General features: G+C 39.5%; 1 protein-coding gene across 1 annotated transcript in view; it reads right to left on the bottom strand.

Moving 5' to 3' along the window:
- LOC126397587 (LIM zinc-binding domain-containing Nebulette-like) overlaps positions 1–13781 on the bottom strand; it is a 75339-nt gene extending 61558 nt beyond the window's left edge. The window contains exons 1-2 of the mRNA XM_050056474.1: positions 13519–13781; positions 4484–4578 (exon numbers count right to left, since the gene is read on the bottom strand). Coding sequence (XP_049912431.1) covers positions 4484–4578; positions 13519–13587 — 164 coding nt within the window. The 5' untranslated portion in view covers positions 13588–13781. The remainder of the gene's footprint in view (positions 1–4483; positions 4579–13518) is intronic.
- Positions 13782–14187: the final 406 nt, after the last annotated feature.

Raw genomic sequence — 14187 nt, 5'->3', positions numbered from 1 at the left:
CTGTCCGTCCTGGAAGAGGGATCCCTCCTCAGTTGCTCTTCCTGAGGTTTCTACCGTTTTTTTTCCCCGTTAAAGGGTTTTTGGGGAGTTTTTCCTTATCCGCTGCGACGGTCATAAGGACAGAGGGATGTTGTATGCTGTAAAGCCCTGTGAGGCAAATTGTGATTTGTGATATTGGGCTTTATAAATAAAACTGATTGATTGATTGATTGATTGAAGCATAAACGGTTCATAATCATTTGTGTTACTGTCCACTAGCACATGGTAATAATGCTTTGTTCTTTCAACATTTGGTTGTGTATTTAATGTGCTAACTGGCTAACTAGCATCTGGAGTCTGTCCCTCCGGTCTTCTGGTTTTTCTTTTTGAATGACATATACAGACCACCACTGCCTGCTGGTTTGGAGTTATTTCCTCTCACACAGGTGCAGAATGTACGTGCAAGTTGGCTGTTGGCTGTAGTCTTTGCAGTGTGTTCAAGTGCAACATTTTGGCTGAGACACAGGCAACGTGAGGCTACAGTCGGCTTTCATCGCCACTTGTTCTTTGATGTCAGTTTGGTGTGTCTGGGGCTTGAGGGATAGGACTCCACCCTCCTTAAGAGGACTGTAACTCCTGGCTTAACGTCAGAAGTTAATGCAATGAAAAACAGCAATATTATAATTACTTTTTGTAGTGAAGAAACTGGACCCAAAACAGGAATCTTGCCACTGATCCACCAGGCTAAGATGCATATTTCTCTGTGTTAAGTGCCTGGACTGGAAGAAAAACGGAATCCTGAGGTAAAAATTCACCCTGTACTCTGTTTACTCCCATTTAAAATAACAGCAGCAACTACAGTAAGACCATGAAGTGCAGATTCTACTAACTGTGTAGATCCAGTCTGATGTTTTACAATCCAAGAACCTCAGGAACCCACTGAAGCAGCTACAGATGAAATGAACAGAAAGCAAAATGGCAGAACTGAGGCCGTCTGCTCAGATGTTATTGTTGTCCTCACCGCGTCGACCGCAGCCGCAGCTCAACAATGGACACAGATCAGACGCTTGACACAAATGGCCAAGAAAAACAAAGCTGCCAGGCTTTTTCACAACACACACCAGTTATCTCACTCTAAAAACAATGAGCGTCAGAGGGAGCTGGAGCTGTGCACAGACTCTCTTTAATTACTGTACACTGAACACTACGTGTAACACTGAAGTACAAAAGCAAAACTCTAACTGGTGAGTAAAGAAATCCCTGCAGGAAGTCTGCAGCTGTTTTCTGCACCGTAAACAAACTTGTCATACTAACTTTACATACAGACAGAGAGAGCAGATAAGAGCTTGCAGGCAGCAGTGAACAGTAAAGAACTAACTACAGTGATTCAGAAAACTGACAGGTTGTTCATGTAACAATTGAGGAAACAAAAACAGTATTCTTCTCTTTGCACTTTGTTGTTTTTTACTATTTTCCCAATAAAATACATTTGTTGGAATCCTGTTCTTTCTTTCTTTTTAGAACTTGACGGGGAAACAACTATATTCTCTTGAATTATTCTGTGAATGTTCTATAATTAATCACTCTTTTTTATTTACTCCATAAAATGACACATTAAATGACAAAAGCCTATCACTAGTTATTAGAGCCCAATTCATTTAGGCTGTAGGGGGATATATTGGCAGAGATGGAACATAATAATGTTTTTTCTTTAGTGTATAATCACCTGAAAATAAGAATCGTTGTGTTCTTGTCCCCTTAGAATGTGCCAACTATATGGGTTATATGAGTTATATGAGTGAGTCCTCATCTACGGAGATCTCCATTTTGCACCGCCATGTTTTTACAGTTGCCCAGAATGGACAAACCAAACACTGCCTCAGAACAGATAATGAACACTGCCTCTAGGTTTTGGAAAGATGGCAGTGGCTGGTCTGAACTTGTGTCCCAGCAAGCATTTTTCGGTTTAAAAAACGTGGAATGGCGTCCTCGATAGCAACAAACAAAACTGGGAGACTGGGACTACGTCCCAAAACAACTCAGCTCAAGGATGACAGCACCGCGAGCACAAAAGAATCCTGGGAAAGGGGCATACTGACAGAGAACAGTGTCCCAGTGGAGAGCCACAAGGCTGAGGATAAATAAAGTATTGACCGGCTTACAGGAAGCAAGATGTTGCAAAGATAATCTCAATAAGTCAAAACCTGCATACCACAACTGTACAACAAGCTTGGCAAGTTTTTTTCCTAACTATTATGGCTAATGTGGCTAAATGTCATGTTAGTTTAGGTGCATCGACTGAAAATTGACGTTTTTTTAATCGCAGGCAGTGGCGGATATTTTTCATTGAAGCTTCAATGCCCAAAACGCAATATTCAGGACGGCCCTATGAGTTGGGCTGTTTTAATAGTGAGAAAGAATTATGAATAAAACAATTTTGTCCCTTAGATACAAGGTCTTCCACTGCTGTCCTCTTGCAGCCTCTTGAATATAAACATTTAAGCCTAAAAGATTCTGGATTTGTCAAAAGCAGATTATCAATTTGTGACAGATTCAACTTGCCACAAAAAATATCAGCAAATAAACTTTTTCAAGTTTGCAACTGAATTCATAATGAATTCATTTTGAGGTCACAGAGTTCTGAAACATTTCTTGGGCTGTCATGAGTGTGAATTCCAACATGCATGTTTTGCCACAGAAGAGAACTTTTCAGTGAAAATGCTGCCAGCTGCAGCGGTCACCACTCAGAGTGGCCCGTTCAGGATTTAAGTGGTGTTTGTTTACAGGGGGGCGAGAGAGGAAACAAAGACGGTGTGTTCACCAGTCAAGAGGAAACGCCTTTTGAACCTCACAGGGTCAAAGGTTGCTTTAAACCCTCTGCAATTAAGTCCACTGTTCTGAGTGTTTGTACCTGCATATAAGTCAGTGCTGGTGTGTGTGACAGGAGGGTGAGGTAGACAAAGTGTGTTTTTGTTTTCTGGTTGTGATTTGAAAGATCTTTCTGTGTGACACAACTACAAGAAATAACAAATGAACAATTCAATTACCCTCAAATATTTATTTTCTTTCTAAATTTCTGCGGCATTAAACTTACAAAATATAATTTTTTGCAGCTGCAATCAAAACAATAAGAAAATACAGAGAAATGCCATCATTGCACTGAATTTCTCTTGGTTAGGATTCAATCAGTGTTCATTATTCAGGAGATTTTAACTGGGAGCTGAATCATCCTCAGAAGTCTCTTCCTCTCCAAAACAAACATACCACGTGATTTAAACCAGTAAAAAAACATTTAACCACGGCAGCTTCATGTTAAAAAATAGTGTTTCTCCAACTCTGCTTGGCTCGTTACGCAGAGGCTGCTAGCTGAGCTCCTGCTAATGTGTGCTCACCTTTTTTCTTTCTTTTTTTTAAATAACTAACATTATTACATTCTTACTTACTTACATAACATTCAGGAGGTTTTTATCAGGAGCCAAATTACCGGCATGGGTCTCCTCCTCCCATATGACGCCACTCACAGTCGATGGTGATCAAATCACATGGACCATGTCCTTGATTAAAATTAGAGATTTTTGTGAGTTTGAACGCTGTTGGAAACATTCGGGATAATGTAAGTACACAACTCAACTAAATATATATCATTGGTCCAGTCATTTGTAGACATTTTAATGTGAAAAAGTTACATATCATATCTTTAAACACACGTGTATGTCGTGGAGAGTTATAGAGCGTCGACTCCCAAATCATCAACATTACAAGCAACCAAAAGTGACAAGGTCAAAGGTCAAAGCCACAGCCTTCCCCTTCTGTGAAGATACTAGCACAAAGTTTTCAGCACAAGCTATAATTTACTACCAACATCCATCAAACACAGATCCAAGTTTTGCCTCCATTGAGGTTTCTAATCTTGCTGGTGTCTATGAAGGTCAGGCAATAAATGGTGGTGTAGTGTATCGTGGCGTACAGATAATAACAAGCAGAGCATATTAGCAGTGTGGAGAAACGCACAGATTCAGGGCTGTAAACAGAACCAGCAGCAGGGAGGGTAAAGCAGGGCTGGGCTCGCAACCAAAACCACCGAAGACAACCACTGACCATAACCATGGCTGCTATAAAAACCTTAAAGGGTCACCACGCAGATATGAACAGCCTGCAGCCAGGCACAGATGCAGATAATAACACAGTGCAGCCAAAGGATGGTGTTTACACCCTGAGTAAGCTCATAAATATGAAATGATAACACTTTAATTAAAATTCAGTATAGACAGCATCAGAGAACAGTGAGCTAATTGTACATTATAGTGGTTATAATGAGTCTTTCATACAGTATATGTGCAAACAATCTGTGGCTATGTGATGCTATTTACACTGTGTATATATATATATATGTATATGTATATATATCTATATATATATCTATATATCTCTCTCTACATATATATATATATGTATATATATGTAGAGAGAGAGAGAGACAGAGAGAGAGAGGGAGAAGACTCACGCATTGCAGTAGGGTTTCTTGTCGTAACCTTTGTAGTTCTTCATGTTCAGGGTCATCTTGCAAACCTCGCAGTGGAAACATCCTTTATGCCAGTTCTGGAGAAAACACACAAACACACACAGTCACACATTAATATTGGATTTGTCAAGTGAGTTTAGGCCTGAGACTCGCTCTCATGTTTCAGACTTTTGACAGACAAAATCTCATCTCAAGGTCCACTCATTTGGTGTTTTTAAAAGCTTTTCAACCATATCTTGTGGCTCTCCTTAGTGGATGGATTTTGCTCAGTTGCCATGGAGATAGTTTAATTTTTAGGACATGACCTAAGTATGAAATTTTGGTCATGTAATAACAAAAGGTTGTGTACGGACACAGATGGTAATCCATCTCTGTCCACAGATGTGACAGTCTGTGATCTTGTTTTCAGCTCTCCACTGACTGCTTTGTTCTAATCGTTTCACTGATGTAGTTTTCCCCACACTACCTGTCACATGTCACATGTCACATGTCACATGGATAGTGTCGATCTTCTAAAGTAGGGGTTGAATGAGGTAGTTATTAGGGGCTCAACAATCTTGATTGATATTATCATTTTAATAATCAACTATCCAATGACATGGATGCAAAGTAAAAACATTGATCCATGTCATCATCTTTAGGATGTACCTTGATTCTGAAATTCTGTGTCACAATCAAACAGCATCAGGCAGATAATGGTGAGCAGCCAAGAGACAGACGATGAGCCATAATAGTTTATAAAAAGCTAAATTTTATACTGTTGTTAAATGATTTATTCATTCATTCATTCATTTTTCATAACCGCTTATCCTGTTAGGGGTCATGGGGCTGCTGGATCCTCTCCCAGCTGACACTGGGCGAGAGGCAGGGTACATCCCTGGACAGGTCGCCAGACTATCACAGGGCTGACACATAGAGAAAGACAAACATTCACACTCACATTCACACCTACGGCCAATTTAGAGTCACCAATTAACCTGTATGTCTTTGACTTTGACTGTGGGACTGTGGGAGTAACGCCAGGGCCACACTGCCAACGAAGTGCTGCGAAGCGCAGCGCAGCGAAATTCTCGCGCAAGCCCGTTCACATCAGACGCGCATTTCTCCACGCCGGTCGACAAGCGCTTCTGCTCCCAGCTGTTGTCTCCATCACATTTGGGGCTGTTTTTCCATCATGGGTATCTCTCTCTGTCTGCCTGTGTGTGCCCCAACCCCCACCCCCTATAGCCAGCCCACACTCTCTCTCTCTGTGTGTGTGTGTGTGTGTGTGTGTGTGTGTGTGTGTTAGTGGGTGTGAGTGTGAGTGTGAGTGTGTGTTCATCTCTCTTGTGCTCTGTTTAGATACCACTGACTAATATGTATATAAACACACACACACACACACACACATATATACATCGCATTTGACAAACGGTGTGTTTTATTTTGAAATTTGTTTTATTCTGAAAATTGACCGGATGCTGTTGTTCCTTTGTTTGACTTCCTGCCCGGCTTGACACATTCGCTCACGGCTCGCGCAGAAAACAGACCAGACGTTGAAACGATTGCTGCGGCGCCAGTCGCGGAGCTGCACGGCGCGGCCGGTGTGGATGACACAATCGGATAGGAACAATGTTTGATGGCTGTTGGGAGAAGTTTGCCTTTATGGTTTGGGTTTAAAAGGCTTTATGTATTTTATCTTTTTTTTTTGGCCAAAAGCCAAAAAAAAAAAAAAAAAAGTGGTGGCAGTTTTGTCTGTAATAGACTGTGTTAAATGTACTCAATATCATCATCAATATGATATCGTCTCATATCAATCCCAAGCTCTGAACTGAATCGAATCAAAATCGTATTGTGGCAGACTCTATGATAATGGCAAATATCATATTGTTGTCCAAAGAATCGGTATAATATCATGATGATTTACACCCCTAGTGCTTTCCCATACTTAGCGTCTTACCTACAGTAGATGTCAGTTGGCACACTCCCAGTTAGGAGAAGCAGGCCAGGGTATCACCACAGAGGCTGAGCCCTGACCCTAACCAATCCCACTCATCTTGCCTGAACGTAACCAATCCAACCAACAAAGGCAGCGAGTTCAAGCAAATTAAGGGGAGAGTACGGCAGGTTATGCCTTCGCTATCCTTGGACCGCTGGCCAATACCTTTCGGCACCCATGTTTACCAACTAGGCTGTTCGCTCTGGACGCACCACAGCACTGAGCTTGTGATAGTGATAGTTTCAGCATCTGGTGTATATTTTCTGTGAGCCACAAGCAAATCTGGCAAGAAAACACACTGATAATCTATTTTGAACAATATAAAGGATATGTGGGATGTGATAAAAATGATCTGATTCTTATAAATGATTAATTATGCATCCCATGCTTCCACATATTTGTCAGTTGTGTCTAAACAAAGAGACAGAGAAACGAGTACACACACACACACACACAAACACACACACACACGTATCACCTGGTGTAAATGGCAAGGCGACTTTTAATGCAACACTGACAAATCAGGGTATCTCCACGTCCAGTGTGAGCCCAGCATTGCTGTTCTGCCAGACAGAGCTTTCCTAGTGGGAACTGAAGCCGTTATACCTCTTCAAAGACACCAGACTCCTTTGATAAAAACAGTAATTTTACCTCACAGAGCTGATAGTTTTGTTATTTTCTGCGACCATGGTAAGGTAAAACTGAAAATCTTAATATAGTGTACAATTAAACTGGTATTATTTGTTTAGGTGGCCAAAATAAGTTTTGCTGCTCGGCTCGTCCACAGCAGCTTCCGTGGCAGTGCTCCTGCTTGCTTTTCCTAACTGGGGGCGTGCCAACCATTTACTGAAGGTAATACACTGACTGCACCTCGTACAACCCCACTTCAAAAGATCTGAACTATCCCTCTAAGGTGTTGTGTGGCTTCCTGTCAGGGCTGACTCCGTGTGTAGGTGTTCTGGTGTAAGGGAGCCCCACTGGGATGCTTCAACTCCTTCTAGGACCAGTCTTAGGTCACATAATAACAACTTAATCATCTCCATGACAACTGAACAATTTTTTCTGTGATGTAGCTGAAAGCTTCTGAAACAACAAGGGATTTTTTTTTTTTGTCAAACCGTTGTTTCAAAGGTCAAGAAAAAACTATAAAAGCTCTACTTTATGTTTTGTGTCCGCCTCTGCTGTTCAGTGCTGTTTCTGCACTGCACTTCTCACACACGGCCTGTCAATCAAAAAACATGTTTGACAGTGAGTGTTTAGAGGGAAGTGAACGGAAATCTTTCATGAACTAAATATAAATACAGTAGGAGGCTGGATGAAAATGTGACAGACCGCAGAGCAAAAAACTGAAGTAAGTCAGTTCACTGCCAAACATTTGTTCGTTCAATGTCCAGTCCATATCGCCCTCCATCTGTCCTGCATTAGGATTATTCAAATCCTTCCAGTGAATCAGTGCTAAATTAAGTGTTTGAGTTGTTAATATGGTCATATGCCTTCTATATTAATCCTGTGCTTTAATTTCAGGGAAAGAGCATGCTGTATCTAAATAGAAATCCATAGAGAGCGATGATAAGTTGTATCGGGAGGGACTTTTTACTACATCTTAGTGAAGGTTTTACTTAAATATACATATTTGTAACTGCATACATGTCAGCCAATAATACATGGGCCATTTTAGAAAGTGTCACCATTATGTAACTGAGAAGTTTCATTTGCGATTATAAATTGTACATTCAATGTCTTTTTAGAGATAAATACAACAGTGTTTCGCGTATCACATTACATTACATTACAAAAACAGTGGGCTTGAGAAAGAGAGAAAGTTTCTTTCAGCTCAATACAAGATGCAAAGTAATGCACTCAGTATTTTTACATAAGTCTTTCATAAGCACAGGTTTTGTTTGTTACACAAAAGGATCCATGATGTCATATGAGTCATTCCTGTTATGCATCAACATTTACCTCCTTATATGTTCTTAAAAATGTATCAATATTTAACACAGAATAATACATATTAAAAACACCTTTTTTTTTTACTTTACTGAAACTGTCTTTTGGTATGTGCTCAACCATGTCCCCAGAAAGTGTTCTACTTCGACAAGAACTATTGATATTCTTCAATTATTTTCTAGGTCATGTTGAACTTTCTCTAATTATTTCTGTAAGATTAGGGTTAGGGTTATATATGCAATTTATATTATATATTTTCTTTTATTGTCATCATTTACTGTGTCCCTGAAGTCATTTTCCAGCCTGTTAGTTTGTAGTCCATTAACAATTCAATTGAGACCATTTATAGGAAATTACCCTATTTTTTTTTTTTTTTTGAGGGAATAAAAAGTGTGAAGTATAGGATAACCATGTTTCCCTCAAGTTTCACTCATGTCTTTTTAAACCTCCGCGCCAGTGATAGCTGGAGGCATTATGTTTTTGGTGTTGTCCCTCTGTCTTTTCGTCAGTTTGTCCCATTCCTGTAAACATGATATCTCACCAACATCTGGAAGTAAGTTCTTCAAATTTGGCACAAACGTCTCCTTGAACTCAGTGATTAACTGATTAGTTTTTTTAGTGATCAAAGGTCAAGGTCAGTGTGACCTTGCATCTATTTTATTCTTGTGAAAGCAATATCTCAAGAAAGCTTTAAGGAAATTTCTTCATATTTGGCACAAACATTCACCTGGACTGAAGAATAAATTGGTTAGAATTTGGTGGTCGAAGGTCAAAGGTCAAGGTCAGTGCCATAACTCAAGAATTCTTGCTCAAAAAATGACAAAACTTCACACAAATGTCTAATAGGATAAAATGATGAAGTGATTACATTTTATATCCAAAAGGTCAAAGGTCAGCTTCACTGTGACATCAAAATGTTCTACATAAAACACTTTTCTGGCCATTACTTAACATCATATCTCAGGAACAGAAGGGGAGACATTTGGCCAGATACTGAATTGGTGACACTAATGTCCACCTGAAAACTGTGCTGATTGTATAGATCGTCTGTGTTGCTGGGGGAAGATGTGTGTGAAGCATCCATGTTTTCACAGACATGGATGTAAACTGAAACTGTCAACTCGACTGGGGAGCGGCCGCATGGCAGTACTTCTAGTTTTCAATGTTTCATGATGTTAATCTGTTTGTCACACTCTAAAAGTTCCACTCTGTTCAGCTAAATAATGATGAAAGTTGGTCCAATCAAAAAAAAAGTGAAAACAGGTGATCAAGCTTAAAGAGGAACATAAGGTTTGTTTATGTGCAGGAGGATTATTCACAGAGCTAAGGCTAACTCAATTTTTTTTCACCCTGTGAGGTCTGTAGACCAATATAATCCAGTCCACCCATCGGGATTATTATTAGAATGCCTGAAATTGGCCATGTTTTCCTGACATCCTAACATGTGCCACTATTCTTAAATAATGCAAAAAAAACATGAAAAACACATATTTTCTTTTTAAAAGCTATGAGTTTCAAATGTGGCTGCATAACAGGAATGAACCATATATTGTTATCTTACTTTTTTAACATTCGAAATATCAATACTGGTATTGCAACCTAATCGCCAGAAAAATATTGGCATTGTATGTTTCTGCAAACCACAGATACCTTACATTTGCACATTATCAAGCAAACGTTATGCTTTAACAAGGCTGTGATTAAAGTAGAGTTATGTTTCAGCAGAAAAAACCCTTGGATATGGTAAGGAAAAGATCATGTTTTGGCTTAAAATATCAGTTTTGGTGGCAGAATCCCTACAGGAAAACTCTTGTGCAAAAGTCTCTGGAAAAAGAAGTATTCAAGCCATATTTGGAGCCTAAAAAGCCACAGGAAAAACACTGACAGCTTGCTACAAAACACCCATGTTTGGAGCCTTAAAAGCCAATTCAACACACTGACAGGTCACTACAAAACACCAAAGTTTGGAGCCTTAAAAGCCGCTGGAAAAACACAGACGGACTGCTACAAAACATCCATATTTGGAACCTAAAAAAATGAATGAAATTACACTGATGGGCTGCAAAAAAAACACCCATGTTTGGGGCCTAAAAAGCCACTTGAAACACAAAGATAGGCCACTACAAAACACCCACGTTTGGAGCCTAAAAATCAATGGAAATATACCAATGAGCTGCTACAAAAAAACATGTTTGGAGCCTACTGCTTGAAACACACAGACAGGTCGTGACAAAACACCCACATTTGGAGCCTAAAAAGTTGATTGAAATACACCAATGGGCTGCCACAAAACAGACACATTTGGAGCCTAAAACCAGTTGGAAACACACAGAGGGGTTGCTACAAAACACCTGTTTGGAGCCTAAAAAGCAGATGGAAACACACAGGTGGTTCCCTACAAAACACTTGTCTGGAGCCTAAAAAGCAAATGGAAACACACAGACAGGTTGCTACAGAACACCCACATTTGGAGCCTAAAAAATATGCTGGAAACACACAAATGGGTTGCTACAAAACACAGATTTGGAGCCTTAAAAGCCACTGGAAACACACCAAAGAGTTGCTACAAAACACCCACATTTAAAGCCTAAAAAAGACGCTGGAAACATACAGAGGCGGTGCTACAAAACACCTGTGTGGAACCTAAAAAGCCACTGGAAACACACAGACAGGTTGCTACAAAACAGCCACATTTAAAGCCTAAAAAAGACGCTGGAAACATACAGAGGGGGTGCTACAAAACACCTGTTTGGAACCTAAAAAGCAAATGGAAACACACAGACAGGTTGCTACAGAACACCCACATTTGGAGCCTAAAAAAGATGCTGGAAACACACTGATGGGTAGCTATAGAACACCAACATTTGGAGCCTAAAAAGCAGAAGGAAATACACCAACCGGTTGCTACAAAGCACCCGCATTTGAAACCTAAAAGGCTGATGAACACACACAGACAAGTCGCTACAAAACCAAGCTGCTGTAAACACAGCAATGACTCTCTTAAAAACAACCAGTTTGTTGTATGCTGGTCTTAAACAGTGGTCTGCAGCTTGGCAGGCATCTCCCCTGGCATAGGTTCAGTGCCATCCACCTTCCCCTCTACCTCCTAATGACAAAGTCAGCTCACACACTATGTCACATTGGAAACATTGATATTGTATGTAGGAAATGTGCAAATGTAACGTATTCATGATTTGCAGAAACGCACAATGCCAACATTTTTTTCTGGAGACTGGGCTGGGTATCTGCCCTAAAAAATCTAGTGCTGCTAAAAAAAAACAAAAAAAAACTGAAGTTAAGTACCGTACCAGTGTGTTTGCAATTTTTGTCCTTACCTACAAATCATGTTCAGCATACTGTGCTTGTAACTGACACACACAAGGTCTCATTTTAACAGCAGATCCTGCAGGATTTGCATTGGGAATAATGGCCATGCTAAAACCTGGAGAAGTTAAACTTATAGCTTTTATTCTCACTTGAAATGTGTTTTTATGTCTTTGGCTAAAATGAAAAAGAAGTGACACCTAGTCTTGCAAAAGGCCTGATTAAATGGGCTTTTTGGAGGGACAGCAGGGAACTCTGAAGTTCTCTTTCTCTCACCCTCACACTCCTTCTCACTTTCTCCGTATACTTCATTGTTTCTTTGCCAGCCTCCTCCTCTCTAAATCACTGCCTCTCACACTGTTTGAGCTCTTTTATTCCCTTATTCTCTCTTCAAACAACTCATGTCAACTTTCACAAGATGGGACAGAACATAACTTTAGTCTTTATTGGTCTAGAGACATTGAATGATGATATTTTGTCTTCACATTCAACAAACAGTATTTGCTACAGCTCTGTGAAATCTTTCATTATGAAAGGTGGGAGCTAATATCATGTGCAGTGCCTACATGCTGTTGTGTCATCTGATGCCTCATAGAACAGACAGTGAATGCATGAGACTGCTGAAGATAAATTAATAATTTATCACCATTATGCAACAGACTATTGCAGAGGTGTTACCATGCAGACACAAAAATCAACACTTACTTTTGAATAATTGCTTAAAAAGAGGGGGGTTTGGCCAGACAATCCTAAAATATTCATTTAATATCCCTTATTTATCACATGATATAATTATTATGATGATGTGTGCTATTTCAGTGGTGTTTAAATAATTAATTTCCCACAATATTTCTGTATCTTTAATGATGGCACTGTGACAGTTTCACTTAGGAATTTCTACCTGCTGTGATAGCCCTACATAAAAACAGATTTATGGTATATTTACAGTGCCAATAATACAACATGCAACTTACCACAGCGGTTTAAAGTCTAAGTCCCAAAAGCTATATGAATGTTGAAATGTGATAAGGTCATCAAAATAAATGTGTATTCAGGCAATATAGGCCTTAATTAGGCTAGTAAATGTATATTAAATCAACATTTTATGAACTAAACTAAAGAGATAATATGTATAAATCCTGCTAAATCAACCATAAACTCCCCAAATATTACGTTTTTGGAGTTAATACTAAATTAATCATGATTATAGATTTTGTCTGAATGACTACTCATTACCTGAAAGTTAGTGAAAGTAAATTTTGATAATCAATGACACTTGCTTTATGTATTTAATGGGAATGAGGGTCTGACTGGAGGGTTTTCCTTGCACTACACCCATACCTACATCTCTCACAACTCCACACATCCACATTCTTGTGTACATTCAGTTCACTCATTCTGCAATTACTGCCTAGCACAAATACATATTATTTCATGTTATATTTTGACAATGTTATATTTTTTTCCTTATATTTTAACTACCGTACTATTTTATGTCTTACATTCTCTTTTGATTTTTTTTTTGTACTTGCATGATTTTCTTTTTATACACTGAATGAGCATTGGAGGGAGCCTGACACATGTCCAACAACTACTTACTTCTCTGTATGCTGAATGTTGTGCGATTGACAAAATATATAACTTGACGCCCTGTGATCCATCCAGTTCAGACGCCGATAAGTGCCAGTTTAAAGGCTTTATATGTGGAGAATAAATACATCTAAGTGATGCTGGATCTTTTCTGTTTTGTCTACAAAGTGCTCACCTTATCCAGGCAGCTGACTTTCTCCGTCGGGTAGACGATCTTCCCACAGCGGGCACACTGGGGGTTCATCCTCCAAACCTCCTCTGTGCTCCCCAAAGGCTAAATCCACTTGTTATAGGTGTAGTTAATGTTGTCCAGACCGAGAGTCCCAAATGTCCCCACTGAGCCACTCTTCAACCTGAGACACTGTCAACTAAGTAGAAAAGCTGAAAATTGTAGCAGAGAGACGGCGGCTCTGCCCCTTTACTCAGCGGCTCACCGTCCGGTGTGAAGGCTGGATGCTGAGCTGGGACCGATCACTCCATCGGAGACAAGCTAGCGGGAGTTAGCACGAGGTAAACAGGAAGGTATCTGGAGAAAACAGGAAGTGGATTTATTTTCTAACGTGGATTTAGGAACTAAAAAGTAAAATGTGTATTGAAGAGCTGCGTTGATTTGTTAATCACATAGTTGATAAACAAAAAACTATTCTGCAATTTATAAAAAAAAAATCTATCAATTTTGAAGCAAAAATTAACAGGTCCAAATTCTATTGAACCGGTATGCTGACAGGTTCAATAGAATTAAATAAAAATATTGACATTAAAAAAAACCCTACCTTGATTAGTTAATTAATCACATAGTCGACAGTCGATGCGTCCATGTTCAATAAAATTAAACAAAACTAAT

Source organism: Epinephelus moara, chromosome 11 (genome assembly GCF_006386435.1).
Source record: "Epinephelus moara isolate mb chromosome 11, YSFRI_EMoa_1.0, whole genome shotgun sequence".
In the NCBI taxonomy this organism is placed as follows: domain Eukaryota; kingdom Metazoa; phylum Chordata; class Actinopteri; order Perciformes; family Serranidae; genus Epinephelus; species Epinephelus moara.
Note: the sequence above shows the minus strand (reverse complement) of the source record. Positions and strands in the feature narration are given on the sequence as shown.